Genomic DNA, 21,817 nt, shown 5'->3' with positions numbered 1-21,817 from the left:
ACACTTTATTTACACTCACTCACTCACTCACTCACTCACTCAGTATAAGTGGGCGGCAAATATAAGGGACAACGTTATCAGATCATCGTTGCAGCGTTTTCCGATACTCCATAGACCATGTGACCTGCTTGTTATCTGACAACACGGGTGACATGTGACGTTACTGTCATGGCACGTTCTGAGTGATAACAACTGTTATCACCCCATGACATAAACATTATTAGTCGCACCCTGTGGATGTATGGAAGCATCATTTGTCAAAAGGTAGGAATATTCGATGTCATCATAATGTTATGTAATCCACAGTGCAATACCACTGGTGTGTGTTTATACAGTACTCCCTGCTATAGACTACTTCGTATGGTAGGTGTTTCAACTGACACGGTCCAAAACAACAGAACCGTAAACACCACCACAGTACTAGTAAGTGTTATCGAAGACTTTCATATAACTGACGAATAGTGAAACATACTTGGCTAATGTGTTAATATAAGATTTTTGCAAAATGGATCAGATTCCACCAAATCCCTGTCTCGCAGATGACCTGCAATTCTCATCGTTATCTGTATTCACAGAAAGTAGTGGAGGTAACGGGAATTATACAGGCGAGGATTCTCCCAAACCCCAAAGATTTGCTTCAGTGTTATCACTGTCGGATGAGAAGCAAGTTGAACTGCATCAAAACAGTTGACTTTTCAGCTTTGTCAAAATGAAAACCAGTTTTATGCAAACATCAGCAAGGGAAATGTGACTGACAACTAACACCTATGTGAAATAAGGACACCTTACATACAGACAAGAAGTAGACATTCCTTTTGGGTGACTATTGTGCATACGATCAGGAATCTGCTCCGCCTGACTAAACGTACCTAGCCACGACGTTTAACCAAGCCTAAACGTATACTGATGATCTGATATTGTTCAAAATAATGATCACGTGGACAGTTTTCTTCCAGTCATCTGAACTAGACACACAGGGGTCCAATAGGATCGGCGTATCTTCTTATTGAATATCTCCTGTTTATATCAATGTACACACCAACAATCACGCAGTGACAGAAGACTAGCCACAAGACTTTTGTCTTCAAACCCCCCACAAATATGTCGAGTATAATTACAGAAGATTTCAAAGTACTCATAAGACTCGTTGTTGAAAGTTCTCTCATCAGTTTACAAAAACCTTTCTATAACATTCTCTGTTGGACATGTCGAGCACATTTCAAAATTGACTTGCACCAACTGTCCCGTGCTGTTCTCAGACAGCCGCACACACGCACGCACACATTCACATGCGTTGAGGAAAATACTCCAACTTTGTAACTGGCTTATTGATCTTTCTTCCTCATGGTGTTGTTGGTCACCTACGTAGTGTAGTTAATTGTCATAAGTTCAGCAATCCAGAAGGTACCCGGAAGAGTATCGATATGAGTGATTACTGTTTGATTATTACAGGTGGGAACCCTGAAAAGATCGGGTTTACCCGGCAAATCTAGAGGGAAGTGTGTGAAGTCTGGCACACGTTTCATACTAAATACATCTCAGCCACGGTATCATTATTGCCAACACTTTAGGATCAACCATTTACTCTTGGCACCAACACGCGCCTCGGACAAGGTTGTGGCTGTTGGTCGGGGAGGCAATGGTTTCTATTGTGGGGAAAAACTTGATCAGTGGCATGTTTTCCTCCCGACAATAACAATCAGTTATTCTACAAGTGGAGCTGTTTCACCAATAGGTAATGTGGATGCGTGTAATGAAAGACTATTATTGTATAGAAGCTGGCTAAGCGTCACCTATGCGACAGGAACTGGCAACTTTGTTTATAATGTTTTCGAATCGAAACACTTTTTCATTATAACTGTCAATCTCTGTTTAATGTTTCGTGTATTACTTTATTGTACACTTGGTAAAGAATTCCAGCCCGCCTGTTCAAGGTTTGTGTCGTCAACATGGCTGACGTGTGGACGCGTCAGGCTCCATTACACGTCCACTGGATGACACTGTCATACGTTACTTGTGCTACTGTTGCCTACACGTCCACTGGATGACACTGTCATACGTTACTTGTGTTACTGTTGCCTACAGGTTATTTGTGTCACTGTTGCCTACACGTTATTTGTGACACTGTTGCCTACAGGTTACTTGCGCTACTGTTGCCTACAGGTTACTTGTATTACTGTTGCCTACAGGTTATTTGTGTCACTGTTGCCTACACCTTATTTGTGTCACTGTTGCCTACAGGTTACTTGTGCTACTGTTGCCTATAGGTTACTTGTGTTACTGTTGCCTACAGGTTACTTGTGTTACTGTTGCCTACAGGTTATTTGTGTTTCTGTTGCCTACAGGTTACTTGTGTCACTGTTGCCTACAGGTTACTTGTGCTACTGTTGCCTACAGGTTACTTGTGTTACTGTTGCCTACACGTTATTTGTGTTACTGTTGCCTACACGTTACTTGTGTTACTGCTGCCTACACGTTATTTGTGTTACTGCTGCCTACAGGTTATTTGTGTTACTGCTGCCTACACGTTATTTGTGTTACTGCTGCCTACAGGTTGTTTGTGTTACTGCTGCCTACAGGTTACTTGTGTTACTGTTGCCTACACGATACTTGTGTTACTGCTGCCTACACGTTATTTGTGTTACTGCTGCCTACAGGTTACTTGTGTTACTATTGCCTACACGTTACTTGTGTTACTGCTGCCTACAGGTTATTTGTGTCACTGTTGCCTACAGGTTATTTCTGTCACTGATGCCTACAGGTTACTTGTGTTACTGTTGCCTACAGGTTACTTGTTTTACTGTTGCCTACAGGTTACTTGTGTCACTGCTGCCTACAGGTTATTTGTGTTACTGTTGCCTACAGGTTGTTTGTGTCACTGTTGCCTACAGGTTATTTGTGTTACTGTTGCCTACAGGTTATTTGTGTTACTGTTGCCTACAGGTTATTTGTGTTTCTGTTGCCTACACGTTACTTGTGTCACTGATGCCTACAGGCTATTTGTGTTACTGTTGCCTACAGGTTATTTGTGTCACTGCTGCCTACAGGTTATTTGTGTTACTGTTGCCTACAGGTTATTTGTGTTTCTGTTGCCTACACGTTATTTGTGTTGCTGCTGTCAACACGTTACTTGTGTTATTGTTGAATACATGTTTCTTGACTGGATGTTGCCTACACGTTACTTATGTTACTGTTGAATACATGTTTCTTGTGTAACTTTTGCCTACAGGTTATTTGTGTTTCTGTTGCCTACGCCGCGGTTTCCTGTGTTACTGTTGCCTACACGTTACTTGTGTTACTGTTGCCTACACGTTACTTGTGTTACTGTTGCCTACACGTTACTTATGTTACTGTTGCCTACAGGTTATTTGCGTTTCTGTTGCCTACACGTTCTTTGTGCTTCAGTTGCCTACGAGTTACTGTTACTTTTGCCTACGCGTTGTTTGCGTTACTGTTGTCTACACGTTTTTTGTGTTACACAGCCCTGTGCACTTAAAAGGACCCACAAATCCGTTGGTATATGACCAGATGGTGGCCACATGAATACGTGCATACACCTAGCTGCTGGTACAGAAACGTGCAGAAAAATTGGACAGCAGTGAATTGTGTACCTCGTTAGGATGTGAGAGTCACAATAAAAAACTCGGTGCGCCTAGTGGCAGCAAGAGTTGTATACTCCCCAATGAGTTGAGATTGATAATACGATGTGACGCTGAGACGGACATCCAGTGATCGAGGGAAAACAAACACCAGCGCTTTGAGCAAGCAAGAGTTGCGTGGATATGTGCGCTATATAAATATACTATATAATAATATTATATGTTATATCGTATGTCTTATGTAAAACATCGTCCTAAACTTTCTTTTATGTTTGTTTATACCGATAGATCAATTGTCTTGGTAAACAATCTATACTCAAGTGATGCATAAGACGGTTTGCTGAAACTACCTCACTACCTCTGGAGCTGATAGCAGTCAATTCCCATACACCCAATATCACAGCCCTTATCTCGTGTCGACAGCCTGTTTCTCTCATGACATGCCTCATCCCGTTGTCAGCAGCCATGTCTGCACGGGTATTGTTCCCCTTGAAGTCCCCCAACCCCCCACCCCCAACTCCTTGACATCCACACCCCAAACATTCTCCTTGTTGTGTCCCTTATCGCCTGAAACTGCGTTGTCCGTGTATCTGATGGTTCTCACCAGACCTATAGTTCGTCACTGATGACACACGGTTGAGACAATTGCGATCTTTAGACTTAAAAGCTGATAGATTAATAATCTACAGTCTAAGGGGTCATAGTATATTTATGGCTTTTCAAATTTATTCATTGAGAAAATCCAGGGTAAACTAGCTATACTAGGGAGCCCTCTCGGCGGAACGAATTTCAGGTGAGAGTTGGCAGTTTATGTAAGATTTCCAAACCCACTGACATGAGACAGGTTGCATGTTTCTAGATGCAGTGACACAACATGATCTACACAAAGTGTAACAACCGCCATCATACCAGCGTCAGGTATAGCGTGCTTTGTAACCGCCACCACGCCAGCTTCAGGTATAGCGTGCTTTGTAACCGTCACCACACCAGTTTCAGGTATAGCCTGCTTTGTAACCGCAACCACACCAGCGTTAGGTATAGCGTGCTTTGTAACCGCAACCACACCAGCTTCAGGTATAGCGTGCTTTGTAACCGTCACCACACCAGTTTCAGGTATAGCGTGCTTTGTAACCGTCACCACACCAGCTTCAGGTATAGCCTGCTTTGTAACCGCCACCACACCAGCTTCAGGTATAGCGTGATTTGTAACCGTCACCACACCAGCTTCAGGTACAGCCTGCTTTGTAACCACCACCACACCAGCGTTAGGTATAGCGTGCTTTGTAACCGCCATCATACCAGCGTCAGGTATAACGTGCTTTGTAACCGCCACCACACCAGCTTCAGGTATAGCATGCTTTGTAACCTGCACCACACCAGCGTTAGGTATAGCGTGCTTTGTAACTGCCACCACACCAGCTTCAGGTATAGCGTGCTTTGTAACCGTCACCACACCAGCTTCAGGTATAGCCTGCTTTGTAACCGCAACCACACCAGCGTTAGGTATAGCGTGCTTTGTAACCGCCACCACACCAGCTTCAGGTGTAGCCTGCTTTGTAACCGCCACCACACCAGCTTCAGGTATAGCATGCTTTGTAACCGTCACCACACCAGTTTCAGGTAGAGCCTGCTTTGTAACCGCAACCACACCAGCTTCAGGTATAGCGTGCTTTGTAACCGCCACCACACCAGCGTTAGGTATAGCGTGCTTTGTAACCGCCACCACACCAGCGTTAGGTATAGCGTGCTTTGTAACCGTCACCACACCAGCTTCAGGTATAGCCTGCTTTGTAACCGCAACCACACCAGCGTTAGGTATAGCATGCTTTGTAACTGTCACCACACCAGCGTTAGGTATAGCCTGCTTTGTAACCGCAACCACACCAGCTTCAGGTATAGCGTGCTTTGTAACCGTCACCACACCAGCTTCAGGTATAGCGTGATTTGTAACCGTCACCACACCAGCTTCAGGTATAGCCTGCTTTGTAACCGCCACCACACCAGCGTTAGGTATAGTGTGCTTTGTAACCGCCACCACACCAGCTTCAGGTATAGCGTGCTTTGTAACCACTACCACACCAGCTTCAGGTTTAGCGTGCTTTGTAACCATCACCACACCAGCTTCAGGTTTAGCGTGCTTTGTAACCGCCACCACGCCAGCATTAGGTATAGCCTGCTTTGTAACCGCAACCACACTAGCCTTAGGTATAGCATGCTTTGTAACCGTCACCACACCAGCTTCAGGTATAGCGTGCTTTGTAACCGCCACCACACCAGCGTTAGGTATAGCGTGCTTTGTAACCGCCACCACACCAGCGTCAGGTATAGCGTGCTTTGTAACCGCCACCACACCAGCGTTAGGTATAGTGTGCTTTGTAACCGCCACCACACCAGCTTCAGGTATAGCGTGCTTTGTAACCGCCACCACACCAGCTTCAGGTATAGCATGCTTTGTAACCGTCACCACACCAGCTTCAGGTATAGCCTGCTTTGTAACCGCAACCACACCAGCGTTAGGTATAGCATGCTTTGTAACCGCCACCACACCAGCGTTAGGTATAGCGTGCTTTGTAACCGCCACCACACCAGCTTCAGGTATAGCATGCTTTGTAACCGTCACCACACCAGCTTCAGGTATAGCCTGCTTTGTAACCGCAACCACACCAGCGTTAGGTATAGCATGCTTTGTAACCGTCACCACACCAGCTTCAGGTATAGCCTGCTTTGTAACCGCAACCACACCAGCGTCAGGTATAGCGTGCTTTGTAACCGCCACCACACCAGCTTCAGGTATAGCATGCTTTGTAACCGTCACCACACCAGCTTCAGGTATAGCCTGCTTTGTAACCGCAACCACACCAGCGTTAGGTATAGCGTGCTTTGTAACCGCCACCACACCAGCTTCAGGTATAGCCTGCTTTGTAACCGCCACCACACCAGCTTCAGGTATAGCATGCTTTGTAACTGTCACCACACCAGTTTCAGGTATAGCCTGCTTTGTAACCGCAACCACACCAGCTTCAGGTATAGCGTGCTTTGTAACCGTCACCACACCAGCTTCAGGTATAGCGTGATTTGTAACCGTCACCACACCAGCTTCAGGTATAGCCTGCTTTGTAACCGCCACCACACCAGCGTTAGGTATAGTGTGCTTTGTAACCGCCACCACACCAGCTTCAGGTATAGCGTGCTTTGTAACCACTACCACACCAGCTTCAGGTTTAGCGTGCTTTGTAACCATCACCACACCAGCTTCAGGTTTAGCGTGCTTTGTAACCGCCACCACGCCAGCATTAGGTATAGCCTGCTTTGTAACCGCAACCACACTAGCCTTAGGTATAGCATGCTTTGTAACCGTCACCACACCAGCTTCAGGTATAGCGTGCTTTGTAACCGCCACCACACCAGCGTTAGGTATAGCGTGCTTTGTAACCGCCACCACACCAGCGTCAGGTATAGCGTGCTTTGTAACCGCCACCACACCAGCGTTAGGTATAGTGTGCTTTGTAACCGCCACCACACCAGCTTCAGGTATAGCGTGCTTTGTAACCGCCACCACACCAGCGTTAGGTATAGCATCCTTTGTAACCGCCACCACACCAGCGTTAGGTATAGCATGCTTTGTAACCGCCACCACACCAGCTTCAGGTATAGCCTGCTTTGTAACCGCCACCACACCAGCTTCAGGTATAGCGTGCTTTATAACCGCCACCACACCAGCTTCAGGTATAGCATGCTTTGTAACCGCCACCACACCAGCGTTAGGTATATCAGATACATTACCGTAACAACACCTAAGGTGTTGCCAGGCAACCAGCACCGGCCTTATGTGTGTGTGTGTGGGTGGGTGTCATTTCATTGTACTGATATTGCATTGCAAAGATGATATTGGATGTATATGGTATTGCACAGACGGTAAGATATAGATGCCACTTTGGATGTCTGGAACTATCCTGATATGGTATTGCACGGATGTACGGTGTAGTGGAGGGTACACTAACCACGTTGCTACGGTTGTCATCTCATACAGGACCGGATGACCCAGCACCAACCTCAGCTGTCACATCATGTCTCGCGTCAAGCGTTCTGCTAGCATTGACGGCATCAGAATCAACCCTCACGTGACCTTCCGAAGCAGGTCATCGAATGAAAGGACTTCGTCGGAGGTATTGGTGCAGAAGGGGAACCTGACGCCGGAATCCTCAGTGGAGACTTCGTTGTCAGAGACATCGCCACTTCTGTCCGACACAGTGACGATAACGCTGAGAAACGGGTATGTGTCATATGTGCGGGTGGGAAGTGATTTATACACACCACACTTTGGCGGAACAATAAGGAAGAGGGTGGGAAGTGATCTGTACACACCACACATTGGTGGAACAAGAAGACAGAGGGTGGGAAGTGATCTGTACACACCACACATTGGCGGAACAATAAGGCAGAGGGTAGGAAGTGACCTGTACACACCACACATTGGTGGAACAATAAGGTGGAACGCGGGAACTAATCTGCATCCCCAAAAGCACCAGACGTGATCCGCGGTTTCATGAGTTGTGATGTGGTTTTTTGTCATATTTATCATCACATTTGAAAAATATTCTTTAGTACAGTTTGGAAGATGATCAGTTAATGTCCTTGGAGCTGAACCGATCTAAACCCCAAGTTATGAAGCATGGAGAGGCTAACGATGAAATAAAACAGTTACGAAAAGTATTTCGTTATTTGACTGAACTGGCTCATTATCAATGACACATGAAATGACGGACGCTATTTTTCAGGACTGTGAAGAAGTCGGAGAAGCAGCTGCTGGAGGAAGAGCTGGAAGACGACGTCTTCACGCCTTCAAAGCCATTAACGAAGAAGGCCGTCTTCCATCACATCAAGGTGGCCGTCCTCCTTGTCCTGACTTTGGTGTGCAGTGTGAGTATACACCAGGTGCCCACAGGTTTCAAGACATATACCCGACACCTGGTGGCCAGTCTTCGCATGTGCTCTTGATTATCCCAGGGGACATATACACGGAACCTGGTGGTCAGTCTTCGCATGTGCTCTTGGATTATCCCACCTGGTGGTCACAGAAGTTGACCGGATAATCTTCGGATAATCCCAGGTGCAATATGCCAAACACATACTGGTCACAGTCCTCAGGTGTCGTAAAACCGACACCCGCTGGTCTTAGCGTGTGCTGCGGATAATCTCCGGATAATGAGAGCGTGCCAGATCGATATAGTGCGCGGAGAGAAAGAGTTTGCTGGAAGAGAAGCCTCATGACCCACGGGATGGTCCTGGCAAACCAGGACAATGTCAGGGAGAGGTGCCACAACCACTTCCCGTACATCAGTTAGGTGTGTGAGTAAACCGGAAGTGACTGCAGCACTCATACCCAGACAACAGTGATTTGTTGAAGAACCAGTCAGAACGAATAGTGGAGGGTCTAGGGACACCTTATACACCCATCCCCGACACCACGTCACCAGAACTGCAGTGAAATGTTCATGATCTGTTGCAGTTCTACATCGCCGTGAACCACGAAACAGAGAAGGAGTGGCGTCAGTTTAGCGTGGAGCCGCTACGAAGCAAAGGTAATGTTGGGTGCGTTGCAAGCCGAAAATCGCTTCGAGTAAGCAAATGAATCGCTCATACCGGGCTTGCAACAGCTAGAATGGTTTATCGTCCTTCCAAAAATGACGGGGTGATTACCGTTTGCTCACCTGGCGCTATTAAAGAACGGATTAGCTAGGAGAGTCTTTATGACGAGCAATGAATTAATGATTGTTGATGACTACAATGAACCTGTGGAACAAAGTGAGGATGTTGGGATGTAAGCTGTTTTTGGCCAGTTTGGCAGCCGAATAATTTTGTTCAGCCTTCGGATTCAAATTTCCTAGGTCGCCATTTTGGTTTGAGAACGAAGCGACCTCATCCAGCGGTTGATGCGATTGCAAGCAGCTGAAAGTCAGCACTCCGCTGTGAGACAAATAACTGCATGTACATCTCTTGCAAAAGATTGGTTGTTTGCAGCACCGTTATGTGGCGTCTATCTGTACAGCATGCAAAGGTAAACCTTGCATGGCGTATATCTGTACAGCATGCCCTACAACGCAAAGGTAAACCTTACATGGCGTCTGTCTGTACAGCATGCCCTACAACGCAAGGTAAACCTTACATGGCGTCTGTCTGTACAGCATGCCCTACAACGCAAGGTAAACCTTACATGGCGTCTATCTGTGCAGCATACCCTACAACGCAAAGGTAAGCCTTTCATGGCGTCTAGCCCAACCCAAAGGTAAAGCTTTTGTGGCGTCTATCTGTACAACATGTTCTACAACGCACCGGTAAACCCTACATGGCGTCTACCTGTACAACATGTTCTACAACGCACCGGTAAACCCTACATGGCGTCTATCTATCCTACAACGCAAAGGTAAACCTTAAATGGCGTCTGTCTATACAGCATGCCCGACGACACGGTTATCGTGTCAGATGAAGATGGCAATTTGATTTTAGCTGCACACAAATATGCAGACATCTCTATGAGAGATTTCTTCTATAGCTGAAATACTGTTGATCAAAGCAGTGTTAAACTGACATACTGCCCCTCTCCTGCAGAGCTTGATTTGGGGGATGCGAGTGATTCGTACCCCGTCGTAAGGATGACTGTTCAGGGACCCTTCCTGGAACAGGGCGACGAGCAGACGGAGCCGGACGAGACGGACGCAATGAAGGCGACGGAGGAGATGCAACTCCAACTAGACAATCAGTCGGTCAGTCCTCACACTTACAACATGGTGCCCAGCATAAACATTTTTATATGAGAAATATTTTGTGTATCGTCGCAACATAAAAAAAGAAGAAGTCGGGTATAATATATACGATAAGTCCTTGGCAGCATTGTTTCTTTAAAACTGATACCGCTGATTGTAGTAGTAGTAGTAGTAGTAGTAGTAGTAGTAGTAGTAGTAGTAGTAGTAGTATCTGTTGCGGTTGTTACAGTGTTTGTGATAAGGGCAATCAGATACTGATACTGATGAGTTTTCGCCTCTAGTGGACGCTGCACGTGAATGCCACCCAGATCCAGGGCGGGGTCCCCGTGACACTGCATCACACCTTTACATGCCACAGGTAGGTCACCCGTTCGCAAACAATGTCAGACAATGAAACCACAGCAACGCTAGCATCTGTCCTCTGCGAGTGTCAGTTGGCCACCAAAGTCACCACATTGTCCTTGGTTTCACTTACAGTTCTGTAAGAACATGCTCTGTGGATGTCAACAGCAGCTCAACATCCACAATCTCCTTCTTCTACTCCTACCACCCTATCGCCTCTGACCATGAGAACGATGTCATCTACGCACTGATCGTCCTCATCCTTGTCTACGTCCTCATCATTCTAGAGGTGAGCGTGCATGTCGGCGCTGGTATAGGGACGGTGGCCTTAGAGCGGTGGCCAAGGGGCGGTGGTAGTGGGGCAAGCCTTGTCAGCTAGTTACAGGTAGATAGTGTGATTCCCAGGGTAGTGTTCACAAAGCCTGAATACTTCGACGTCGAATGACCATTTCTTTTTGCATCAGTTTCCGCCATCACTAAACTTACTTCCTCTTGCGTGTCAGTTTGAGTGCATCTTGACTAAGATGTGGACGTGTTATTTTCTACTTTCCCTTCAAACCACGTTTAACCCTGCAAGGTGATACTGTGGGTGTTATATGAGGATGATAATTTTGCCCGTTCCTGTATTTCAGCTAGTCCACAGAACTTTGGCTGCTCTGCTTGGTTCCCTGGCCGCCGTGGCAGTGTTGGCGGCGCTCAATGAAGTACGGCGTTATTGCATAGCCAGTTGGAGCGATAAATAATTAATAAATATTACTATCATGCAAAAGGCTTCCTTTTTGTGTGAATTTGTAATAACAACACGTGTATTTAATCAGCAACCTGCCTGTAACAGTGATACAATGACAATGATATCCGTTATGTCTGGAGGTGTGATAACGACGTATGTATTTATTTAGCACCCTACCAGTAATATATGTACGATGATATCCGTTATGTCTGGAGGTGTGATAATGACGTATGTATTTATTTAGCACCCTACCTGTAATATATGTACGATGATATCCGTTATGTCTGGAGGTGTGATAACGACGTATGTATTTATTTAGCACCCTACCAGTAATATATGTACAATGATATCCGTTATATCTGGAGGTGTGATAACGACGTATGTATTTATTTAGCACCCTACCAGTAATATATGTACAATGAAATCCGTTATGTCTGGAGGTGTGATAACGACGTGTGTATTTATTTAGCACCCTACCAGTAATATATGTACAATGAAATCCGTTATGTCTGGAGGTGTGATAACGACGTATGTATTTATTTAGCACCCTACCAGTAATATATGTACAATGATATCCGTAATGTCTGGAGGTGTGATAACGACGTATGTATTTATTTAGCACCCTACCAGTAATATATGTACGATGATATCCGTAATGTCTGGAGGTGTGATAACGACGTATGTATTTATTTAGCACCCTACCAGTAATATATGTACAATGATATCCGTTATGTCTGGAGGTGTGATAACGACGTATGTATTTATTTAGCACCCTACCAGTAATATATGTACAATGATATCCGTTATGTCTGGAGGTGTGATAACGACGTATGTATTTATTTAGCACCCTACCAGTAATATATGTACAATGATATCCGTAATGTCTGGAGGTGTGATAACGACGTATGTATTTATTTAGCACCCTACCAGTAACATATGTACAATGATATCCGTAATGTCTGGAGGTGTGATAACGACGTATGTATTTATTTAGCACCCTACCAGTAATATATGTACAATGATATCCGTAATGTCTGGAGGTGTGATAACGACGTGTGTATTTATTTAGCACCCTACCAGTAATATATGTACAATGATATCCGTAATGTCTGGAGGTGTGATAACGACGTATGTATTTATTTAGCACCCTACCAGTAATATATGTACAATGATATCCGTTATGTCTGGAGGTGTGATAACGACGTATGTATTTATTTAGCACCCTACCAGTAATATATGTACAATGATATCCGTAATGTCTGGAGGTGTGATAACGACGTATGTATTTATTTAGCACCCTACCATTAATATATGTACAATGAAATCCGTTATGTCTGGAGGTGTGATAACGACGTGTGTATTTATTCAGCGCCCCACTATGGAGACGATTATTAGCTGGATAGATATGGAGACTCTTTCCCTCCTGTTCGGAATGATGATCCTCGTCGCCATCTTCTCCGAGACGGGATTCTTCGACTACTCGGCGCTGAAGGTAAGTGAGTAATATTTACTTGTCAGGCTGTGTACACATTCATGATAATGTGCACGCGTAAACATTATAACCGCACTATTACCACACACACAATACGCGAGCACACAAACGCGCACACACACGAACTACCACTCCTACCACCCACATTTACAACAGCATACACACACAAAGCGCCCCCACACACTAACCACCACTTCTACCACACACACAAATACACTTATACTAACCCAACAGCACACACCACACACGCACAAGAGCATACACGCACCAACTACAAACAAACTACCACTTCTACCACACACACTAACACACTACCACATACTCACAACAGCATACACACAGAAAGCTCACACACACCACACACCAAACTACCACATCTAAAACGCGCGCGCACACACACACAAGCATACACACGCTGTCAACAGCATACACACACGTAGCACCCCACCCCCACCCCACACACTAAGCACCACTTCTACCACAGACACACACACACACACACACACACACACAGACACACACACAAGCACACACACTCACAACAGCATACACAATCAAAACACAGAGAGAGAATATAACCGCCAGTTGTACCACATACACACGCACACGCACACGCACACAACAGCACACACACACAACATACACACACTGCAAACTAACTACCACTTCTACCACACACACACGAACACATACTCACAACAGCATACACACAAAAAGCTCACACTAATCACACACTAAACTACCACATCTAAAACGCACACACACACACACACACACACAAGCATACACACACTGTCAACAGCATACACACACGTAGCACCCCACCCCACACACTAACCACCACTTCTACACCACAAACACACACACACACACACACACACGCACACACAAGCACACACAATCAAAACACACACAGAGAATATAACCGCCATTTGTACCACATACACACGCACACGCACACGCACACGCACTCACAACAGCACACACACACACACACACACACACACACACACACACACTTGTGAAGCTGTGGTATCTCTTGTAAACTACTACATTGGAATCGTGGGTCTCACAACAGTGTCTGTGCCACACCCAACCAGTGGATGGATGTGGATAGCGACATAGATGTACTGAAGTAGGACTGCTCCACATTCTCCAACAACCATATAGATGTACTCAAGTAGGACTGCTCCACATTCTCCAACAACCATATAGATGTACTGAAGTAGGACTGCTCCACAGTCTCCAACAACCATATAGATGTACTGAAGTAGGACTCCTCCACATTCTCCAACAACCATATAGATGTATTGAAGTAGGACTGCTCCACATTCTCCAACAACCATATAGATGTACTCAAGTAGGACTGCTCCACATTCTCCAACAACCATATAGATGTACTGAAGTAGGACTGCTCCACATTCTCCAACAACCATATAGATGTATTGAAGTAGGACTCCTCCACAGTCTCCAACAACCATATAGATGTATTGAAGTAGGACTCCTCCACAGTCTCCAACAACCATATAGAAGTACACAAGTAGGACTCCTCCACATTCTCCAACAACCATATAGATGTACTGAAGTAGGACTGCTCCACAGTCTCCAACAACCATATAGATGTACTGAAGTAGGACTCCTCCACAGTCTCCAACAACCATATAGATGTACTGAAGTAGGACTCCTCCACAGTCTCCAACAACCATATAGATGTATTGAAGTAGGACTGCTCCACAGTCTCCAACAACCATATACATGTACTGAAGTAGGACTCCTCCACAGTCTCCAACAACCATAGAGATGTATTGAAGTAGGACTCCTCCACATTCTCCAACAACCATATAGAAGTACACAAGTAGCACTCCTCCACATTCTCCAACAACCATATAGATGTACTGAAGTAGGACTGCTCCACAGTCTCCAACAACCATATAGATGTACTCAAGTAGGACTCCTCCACAGTCTCCAACAACCATATAGATGTACTGAAGTAGGACTCCTCCACAGTCTCCAACAACCATATAGATGTACTGAAGTAGGACTGCTCCACATTCTCCAACAACCATATAGATGTATTGAAGTAGGACTGCTCCACAGTCTCCAACAACCATATAGATGTATTGAAGTAGGACTGCTCCAGTCTCCAACAACCATATAGATGTACTGAAGTAGGACTGCTCCACAGTCTCCAACAACCATATAGATGTACTGAAGTAGGACTCCTCCACAGTCTCCAACAACCATATTGATGTACTGAAGTAGGACTCCTCCACAGTCTCCAACAACCATATAGATGTACTCAAGTAGGACTGCTCCACAGTCTCCAACAACCATATAGATGTACTCAAGTAGGACTCCTCCACAGTCTCCAACAACCATATAGATGTACTCAAGTAGGACTGCTCCACAGTCTCCAACAACCATATAGATGTACTCAAGTAGGACTGCTCCACATTCTCCAACAACCATATAGATGTACTGAAGTAGGACTCCTCCACAGTCTCCAACAACCATATAGATGTACTCAAGTAGGACTCCTCCACAGTCTCCAACAACCATATAGATGTATTGAAGTAGGACTGCTCCACATTCTCCAACAACCATATAGATGTATTGAAGTAGGACTCCTCCACAGTCTCCAACAACCATATTGATGTACTCAAGTAGGACTCCTCCACAGTCTCCAAGAACCATATAGATGTACTGAAGTAGGACTCCTCCACAGTCTCCAACAACCATATAGATGTACTCAAGTAGGACTGCTCCACATTCTCCAACAACCATATAGATGTACTGAAGTAGGACTCCTCCACATTCTCCAACAACCATATAGATGTACTGAAGTAGGACTCCTCCACAGTCTCCAACAACCATATAGACGTACTGAAGTAGGACTCCTCCACATTCTCCAAAAACCATATAGATGTACTCAAGTAGGACTGCTCCACATTCTCCAACAACCATATAGATGTACTGAAGTAGGACTCCTCCACAGTCTCCAACAACCATATAGATGTACTCAAGTAGGACTCCTCCACAGTCTCCAACAACCATATAGATGTATTGAAGTAGGACTGCTCCACATTCTCCAACAACCATATAGATGTATTGAAGTAGGACTCCTCCACAGTCTCCAACAACCATATTGATGTACTCAAGTAGGACTCCTCCACAGTCTCCAACAACCATATAGATGTACTGAAGTAGGACTCCTCCACAGTCTCCAACAACCATATAGATGTACTCAAGTAGGACTCCTCCACAGTCTCCAACAACCATATAGATGTACTGAAGTAGGACTCCTCCACAGTCTCCAACAACCATATAGATGTACTCAAGTAGGACTCCTCCACAGTCTCCAACAACCATATAGATGTATTGAAGTAGGACTGCTCCACATTCTCCAACAACCATATAGATGTATTGAAGTAGGACTCCTCCACAGTCTCCAACAACCATATAGATGTACTCAGGTAGGACTGCTCCACATTCTCCAACAACCATATAGATGTACTCAAGTAGGACTCCTCCACAGTCTAATTTTTATAGTGCTCCTCCCAACTTTAAGTATCCATTTACATAATTTAATCTAGACACTCTCAATTTTCTTACAACAATTTACACCTATACTTCTGAACCATAACACAATATTGGAACAACTGTAGCATCAAATATCTTAAACACAACCTTACATGATAACCTGCCAGATTCCCTTGAATAAGCACAAATAGTTAAGAAGCTTTGTTTGCCTGTGCTGCAAGAGAGTCCTGCGGCTTACTCCAGCAAAGTCTGGGTGAAGAAACAAAAAAAGGTTATGTATAAGATGAAAAGGCATCAACTGAATCTCCCTTGAAGTACCATCTTTCATGTTTCTTCAATGGACAGCGGAGAGCCATTATCTTTGTCTGACTCAGGTTTACTTTCAAACCTGCGCAGTCAGAAAAATGTTCGAGGGGATAAATCTGGTTTTTTTTGCAGCTGTAAACATGAATCATCCATAGATAACACATCATCAGCAACCATAAGAACAAACATGTTATAATCAGTAATACTTACAGAGGGCTGTGTAGAAGTAAAAAGACTATAAATGAAGAGAACTGTGTTAGCAAACTAGTGTCTGATGGTGTTAATAATAAATCTTGTGGAAAACTCTGAAGATCATGACTCAAGACATGGCACCAGTAAACTATGTAAATATCACTCCTTTTCAGTGGTCACAATAGTTTAATCGGATGTTAAATCTGATAGATATGCCTGTAGACAGTGATAACTATACTATATATACTACTAGATTCTAGATAACTTGGATCAAGCTCAGTACTAAGAGGCTAATCAAGTTGTTTGGCATTTGGAATTCTGATATAAGTGAGTCTGAAGTATACACTGCTCTTAACGACCTAAAGTGTGGAAAAGCATCTGGGCCTGATGACACCTTACCAGAGAAGATAAACTGCTGTAGTAAAATACTGACAGCATATTGAACAGTGGTGTTTAATGGGATTCTTCAGGTACATGTCCATCTGACTGGGCTAATGGTAGAATTTCCCCTTTGCACAAGAAAGGACTTGTGAGCGAGCGACGGTAATAACTATCGAGGAATAGCGTTGGTCGGCGCTATCTGTGTTGAAGGACGTGTACTTAAAGGTACAGTTTGCTGTAAAAATCTCTAAAACATCAGTTTCAGACCGTTTTGACTGTCTTGGCGGCGTCCGTCAAGGCTGTGTAATCAGCCCTTTTCTGTTTTCTATGTATATGTTGGACTTACAAAATATGATGCTAGATTCAAACTTATGTGGGATATCTGTTGGTGAAGACTTTATGGCATTATTACCAGTACTTTTACGCAGACGGTCCATGTTTAGTTGATGATCCATGTTTAGTTGATGATTTTGTAGTGGGGTTACAAAGGAGAATTGATGCGCTTGGTAGAGTTTGTAGGCTGTTGGATTTACAAGTCAGTATGACAAAAACAGAAGTGCTGCCTTTTAAAAATGGTGGCATTTAACGGCACTATGAAAGTGGTATATTGATGGTAAGTCATTACAAGTGTCAACGTATGACAACTATCTGGGTGTATTGTTCTGTAACAGACTGTCTTGGTCAAGGTTGATACACTTGTAGCCAAGGCAAATAAGGCACCGTTTGCCATTAAGAAATTACAGTTTACTACTTCCTAATATCAATGTTAATATATTTTTAACTTACTTGATACTAAAGTTAAACCTGTAACATTGTACGGCGTCGAAGTGAAGGGATTCCAGCGACGCCCAACTTTAGAATCGCTTTATACTAAGTTTAATTTTAACTTTTATATACATATGGAAATTAATTAAGCAACACCAAATTCAAAGACACATAAAAACTTAACAAAGTTTAACGAAGTAATTTTGATGATTGATTATTCAATTTTGATGTATTGACATACAGCATGAGCTTTTCATGGGTTGATATGACGCGCGTGAAGCTTGCACAGCGCACGTGCATTGCTTTAACCTCAACTTTCGAAAAATGCACTTTTTCCCTGGGGTGTTTACAAGCGCAGGTTGTCGATTGCATTCGGTTTTTCATTCATTTCAATGTCATGGCACGTAGGAAATTATCAGAGGCCACTCGTTGGCAAATAATCGGCATGAGGAATGCTGGTATGTCTCTAAGACAAATCGGGACTCAAATCGGACGACATCATTCCATAATTTCAAAACTTTTGAAAAAATACCGGGCCACTAATGAAGTTAAAGACCTGCCTAGACCAGGAAGACCCAGGAAGACCACAGTCCGGGAGGACAGAGCTTTACTGAGACTTGTACGGCGCAGGTCCTTCGACTCGAGCTCTCGGTTGAGACAGGAGTGGCTTCCAGGGAGACCCATCTCGAACAGGACTGTTCGAAATCGTCTGAAAGCTGCAGGATACCGGGCAAGGAGGCCAATCAAGCGACCCAGACTGTCTCCAGCCCATAAGGCAGCCCGACTGGCCTGGTGTAATGACCGTTTGCACTGGAACATTGCCTCTTGGAGGAAGGTCCATTTCTCAGATGAGAGCCGGTTCTTGCTGCACATGGTGGACGGTCGTACTCGGGTCTGGAGGCAGAGGAACACAGCAATGGCTCCACGGAACATCCAGGAGACTGTGGCCTTTGGGGGAGGTTCCGTTATGGTATGGGGGTGCATTTCCATGAACTGCAAGTTGGATATCATTACCATCCGTGGCAACCTTAACGGTGTTCGTTACCAACAGGAGGTTCTTGACAGGGCTGTGGTACCTCATTTTGAGAACCATCCTCTGGCAACGAGACCCATATTTATGGACGACAATGCTAGACCTCACAGGGCGCATGCTGTAAATGATTTTTTGCGGCAAAATGCAATTGACAGAATTCCATGGCCTGCCATGAGCCCTGACCTCAACCCCATTGAACATTTGTGGGACTTTATTGGCCGTCGTGTGAGGCAGAGAGACCCACCAGTCCATAATCTCAACGAATTGACGGCTGCCCTGCATGAGGAGTGGAACAGGATCCCCCAGAATCAGATCCGGAGACTCATCCAAGGAATGAGGAGGCGTCTGGAATCGGTGGTGCGTGCGCAGGGAGGACACACTAGATATTGATGAAAGTCGGTGTGCAGACTCTCAGATGACTGTTCTTTCTTTCCATGTGACATTTGTGTTAATACACCTGACAACAACGTCTGTGGATGAATAGTAAATTGTGTCCATTTTTTCATGAATTTAAGACAGTTTTAAGAATTTGGATTTCGTTGCAATAAAGCAAAGTCTTGATACTTTTTCCCTTTAAGTTGTTTGTCAGAGATCGTCTGTTGAATAAAAAAGTGTCAAACTATATCAACCCGGCATATTTTGATTGTCAGAACACTTCAAAGTTGCTCCAATAGAAAAAATTGGGGTGTTGCTTGATTAATTTCCAGGTGTATATATGGACAGTGACAGGTACCCCAAACAATGTTATTTGCTGATGTGAAAGCCTGATGAGACTGGAACAATACCCTGGGCTACTAATCTGGAATATTTACTGCATAGCTATGGTTTCGGTGATGTCTAGCTATTTCAAGATATTTGTAATTTAGATTTTTGTCTAGTGTTATTTAGGCAACGCCTCCGTGATTGTAAGACACAGAATATTATTGGAAAACTTTCTGAATCATCCAGATCAACATATTATTCACAGATTAAAAGTTTCAACGATACGGAATATTATATCACGAATATCAGATATAGAATATTACTGTGTTTGCTGAGACTGGGCGTGCTGCCCATCCAGTCTACTTTAGGCCGTAGAAATGGAACTGATCCAGCTGACTGCTCATGCAGAGTCTGTAATTGTAACTATGTTGAGATGAGCAACATTTACTATTATTACTGTTAGTTTGCCCTCAATATGCAGTGTTAAGACAAATATATACCAGCCCAGTATTATATAAAACCTACTGTATTCTCTTATAATTTTTTGTTAAACTGTAAAAGGACTGATGTACTTACGAATTTAGCGAAATATCTAAAGCAATGTTTATACATACGATCGTTATGTTTGTACATTGCTTCTGTCTAGTTTGCAACATACATATACTTTGTGTATGGTATGTTTTGTACATGGGCCTGTGGCCTAACTACCGAAATAAACTATCTATAAACATGTTGTCAAAGGCTGGAGATAAATAAACAGCCCTGCCAGCACTCACCTTCGTAAAGCCTGTCAGTTTATATATAATATGATCAACATTTGTGGGGTTAAAATGCCCTCTTGTCTTGTTCCAATATTACAACTATAACAACAACTATTACAACAACTATTACAACAACTATAACAACAACTATTACAACAACTATTACAACAACTATAACAACAACTATAACAACTATTACAACAACTATTACAACAACTATTACAACAACTATAACAACTATTACAACAACTATTACAACAACTATAACAACTATCACAACAACTATTACAACAACTATTACAACAACTATAACAACAACTATTACAACAACTACAACAACAACTATTACAACAACTACAACAACAACTACTACAACAACTATTACAACAACTATTACAACAACTATAACAACTATTATAACAACTATTACAACAACTATTACAACAACTATTACAACAACTATAACAACTATAACAACAACTATAACAACAACTATTACAACAACTATTACAACAACTATTACAACAACTATTACAACAACTATTACAACAACTATAACAACAACTATTACAACAACTATTACAACAACTATTAGAACAACTATTACAACAACTATTACAACAACTATAACAACAACTATTACAACAACTATTACAACAACTATAACAACTATTACAACAACTATAACAACAACTATAACAACAACTATTACAACAACTATTACAACAACTATTACAACAACTATTACAACAACTATAACAACTATAACAACAACTATTACAACAACTATTACAACAACTATAACAACTATTACAACAACTATAACAACAACTATTACAACAACTACAACAACTATAACAACAACTATTACAACAACTATTACAACAACTATTACAACTATAACAACTATTACAACAACTATAACAACAACTATTACAACAACTATTACAACAACTATTACAACAACTATAACAACAACTATTACAACAACTATAACAACAACTATTACAACAACTATTACAACTATTACAACAACTACAACAACTATAACAACAACTATTACAACAACTATTACAACAACTATTACAACAACTATAACAACTATTACAACAACTATTACAACAACTATTACAACAACTATAACAACTATTACAACAACTATTACAACAACTATAACAACAACTATTACAACAACTATTACAACAACTAC

General features: G+C 43.2%; 1 protein-coding gene across 2 annotated transcripts in view; it reads left to right on the top strand.

The window, feature by feature from the left end:
* Positions 1-207: 207 nt before the first annotated feature.
* Positions 208-21,817, top strand: part of LOC137273067 (P protein-like) — a 38,132-nt gene continuing 16,522 nt past the window's right edge. Inside the window, exons 1-9 of one of the 2 annotated variants that reach the window (XM_067805516.1) lie at positions 208-264; positions 7,630-7,872; positions 8,378-8,519; positions 9,109-9,181; positions 10,209-10,363; positions 10,645-10,721; positions 10,841-10,994; positions 11,338-11,409; positions 12,805-12,927. In XM_067805516.1, the coding sequence (XP_067661617.1) occupies positions 7,667-7,872; positions 8,378-8,519; positions 9,109-9,181; positions 10,209-10,363; positions 10,645-10,721; positions 10,841-10,994; positions 11,338-11,409; positions 12,805-12,927 (1,002 nt within the window). In that variant the 5' untranslated portion in view covers positions 208-264; positions 7,630-7,666. Of the gene's footprint in view, positions 265-4,330; positions 4,393-7,629; positions 7,873-8,377; positions 8,520-9,108; positions 9,182-10,208; positions 10,364-10,644; positions 10,722-10,840; positions 10,995-11,337; positions 11,410-12,804; positions 12,928-21,817 lie in introns of those variants that run through there. The other variant, XM_067805517.1, reaches the window with a different exon arrangement.

The sequence above is a fragment of the Haliotis asinina genome, chromosome 2 (assembly GCF_037392515.1).
Source record: "Haliotis asinina isolate JCU_RB_2024 chromosome 2, JCU_Hal_asi_v2, whole genome shotgun sequence".
Taxonomy (NCBI): domain Eukaryota; kingdom Metazoa; phylum Mollusca; class Gastropoda; order Lepetellida; family Haliotidae; genus Haliotis; species Haliotis asinina.
Note: the sequence above shows the minus strand (reverse complement) of the source record. Positions and strands in the feature narration are given on the sequence as shown.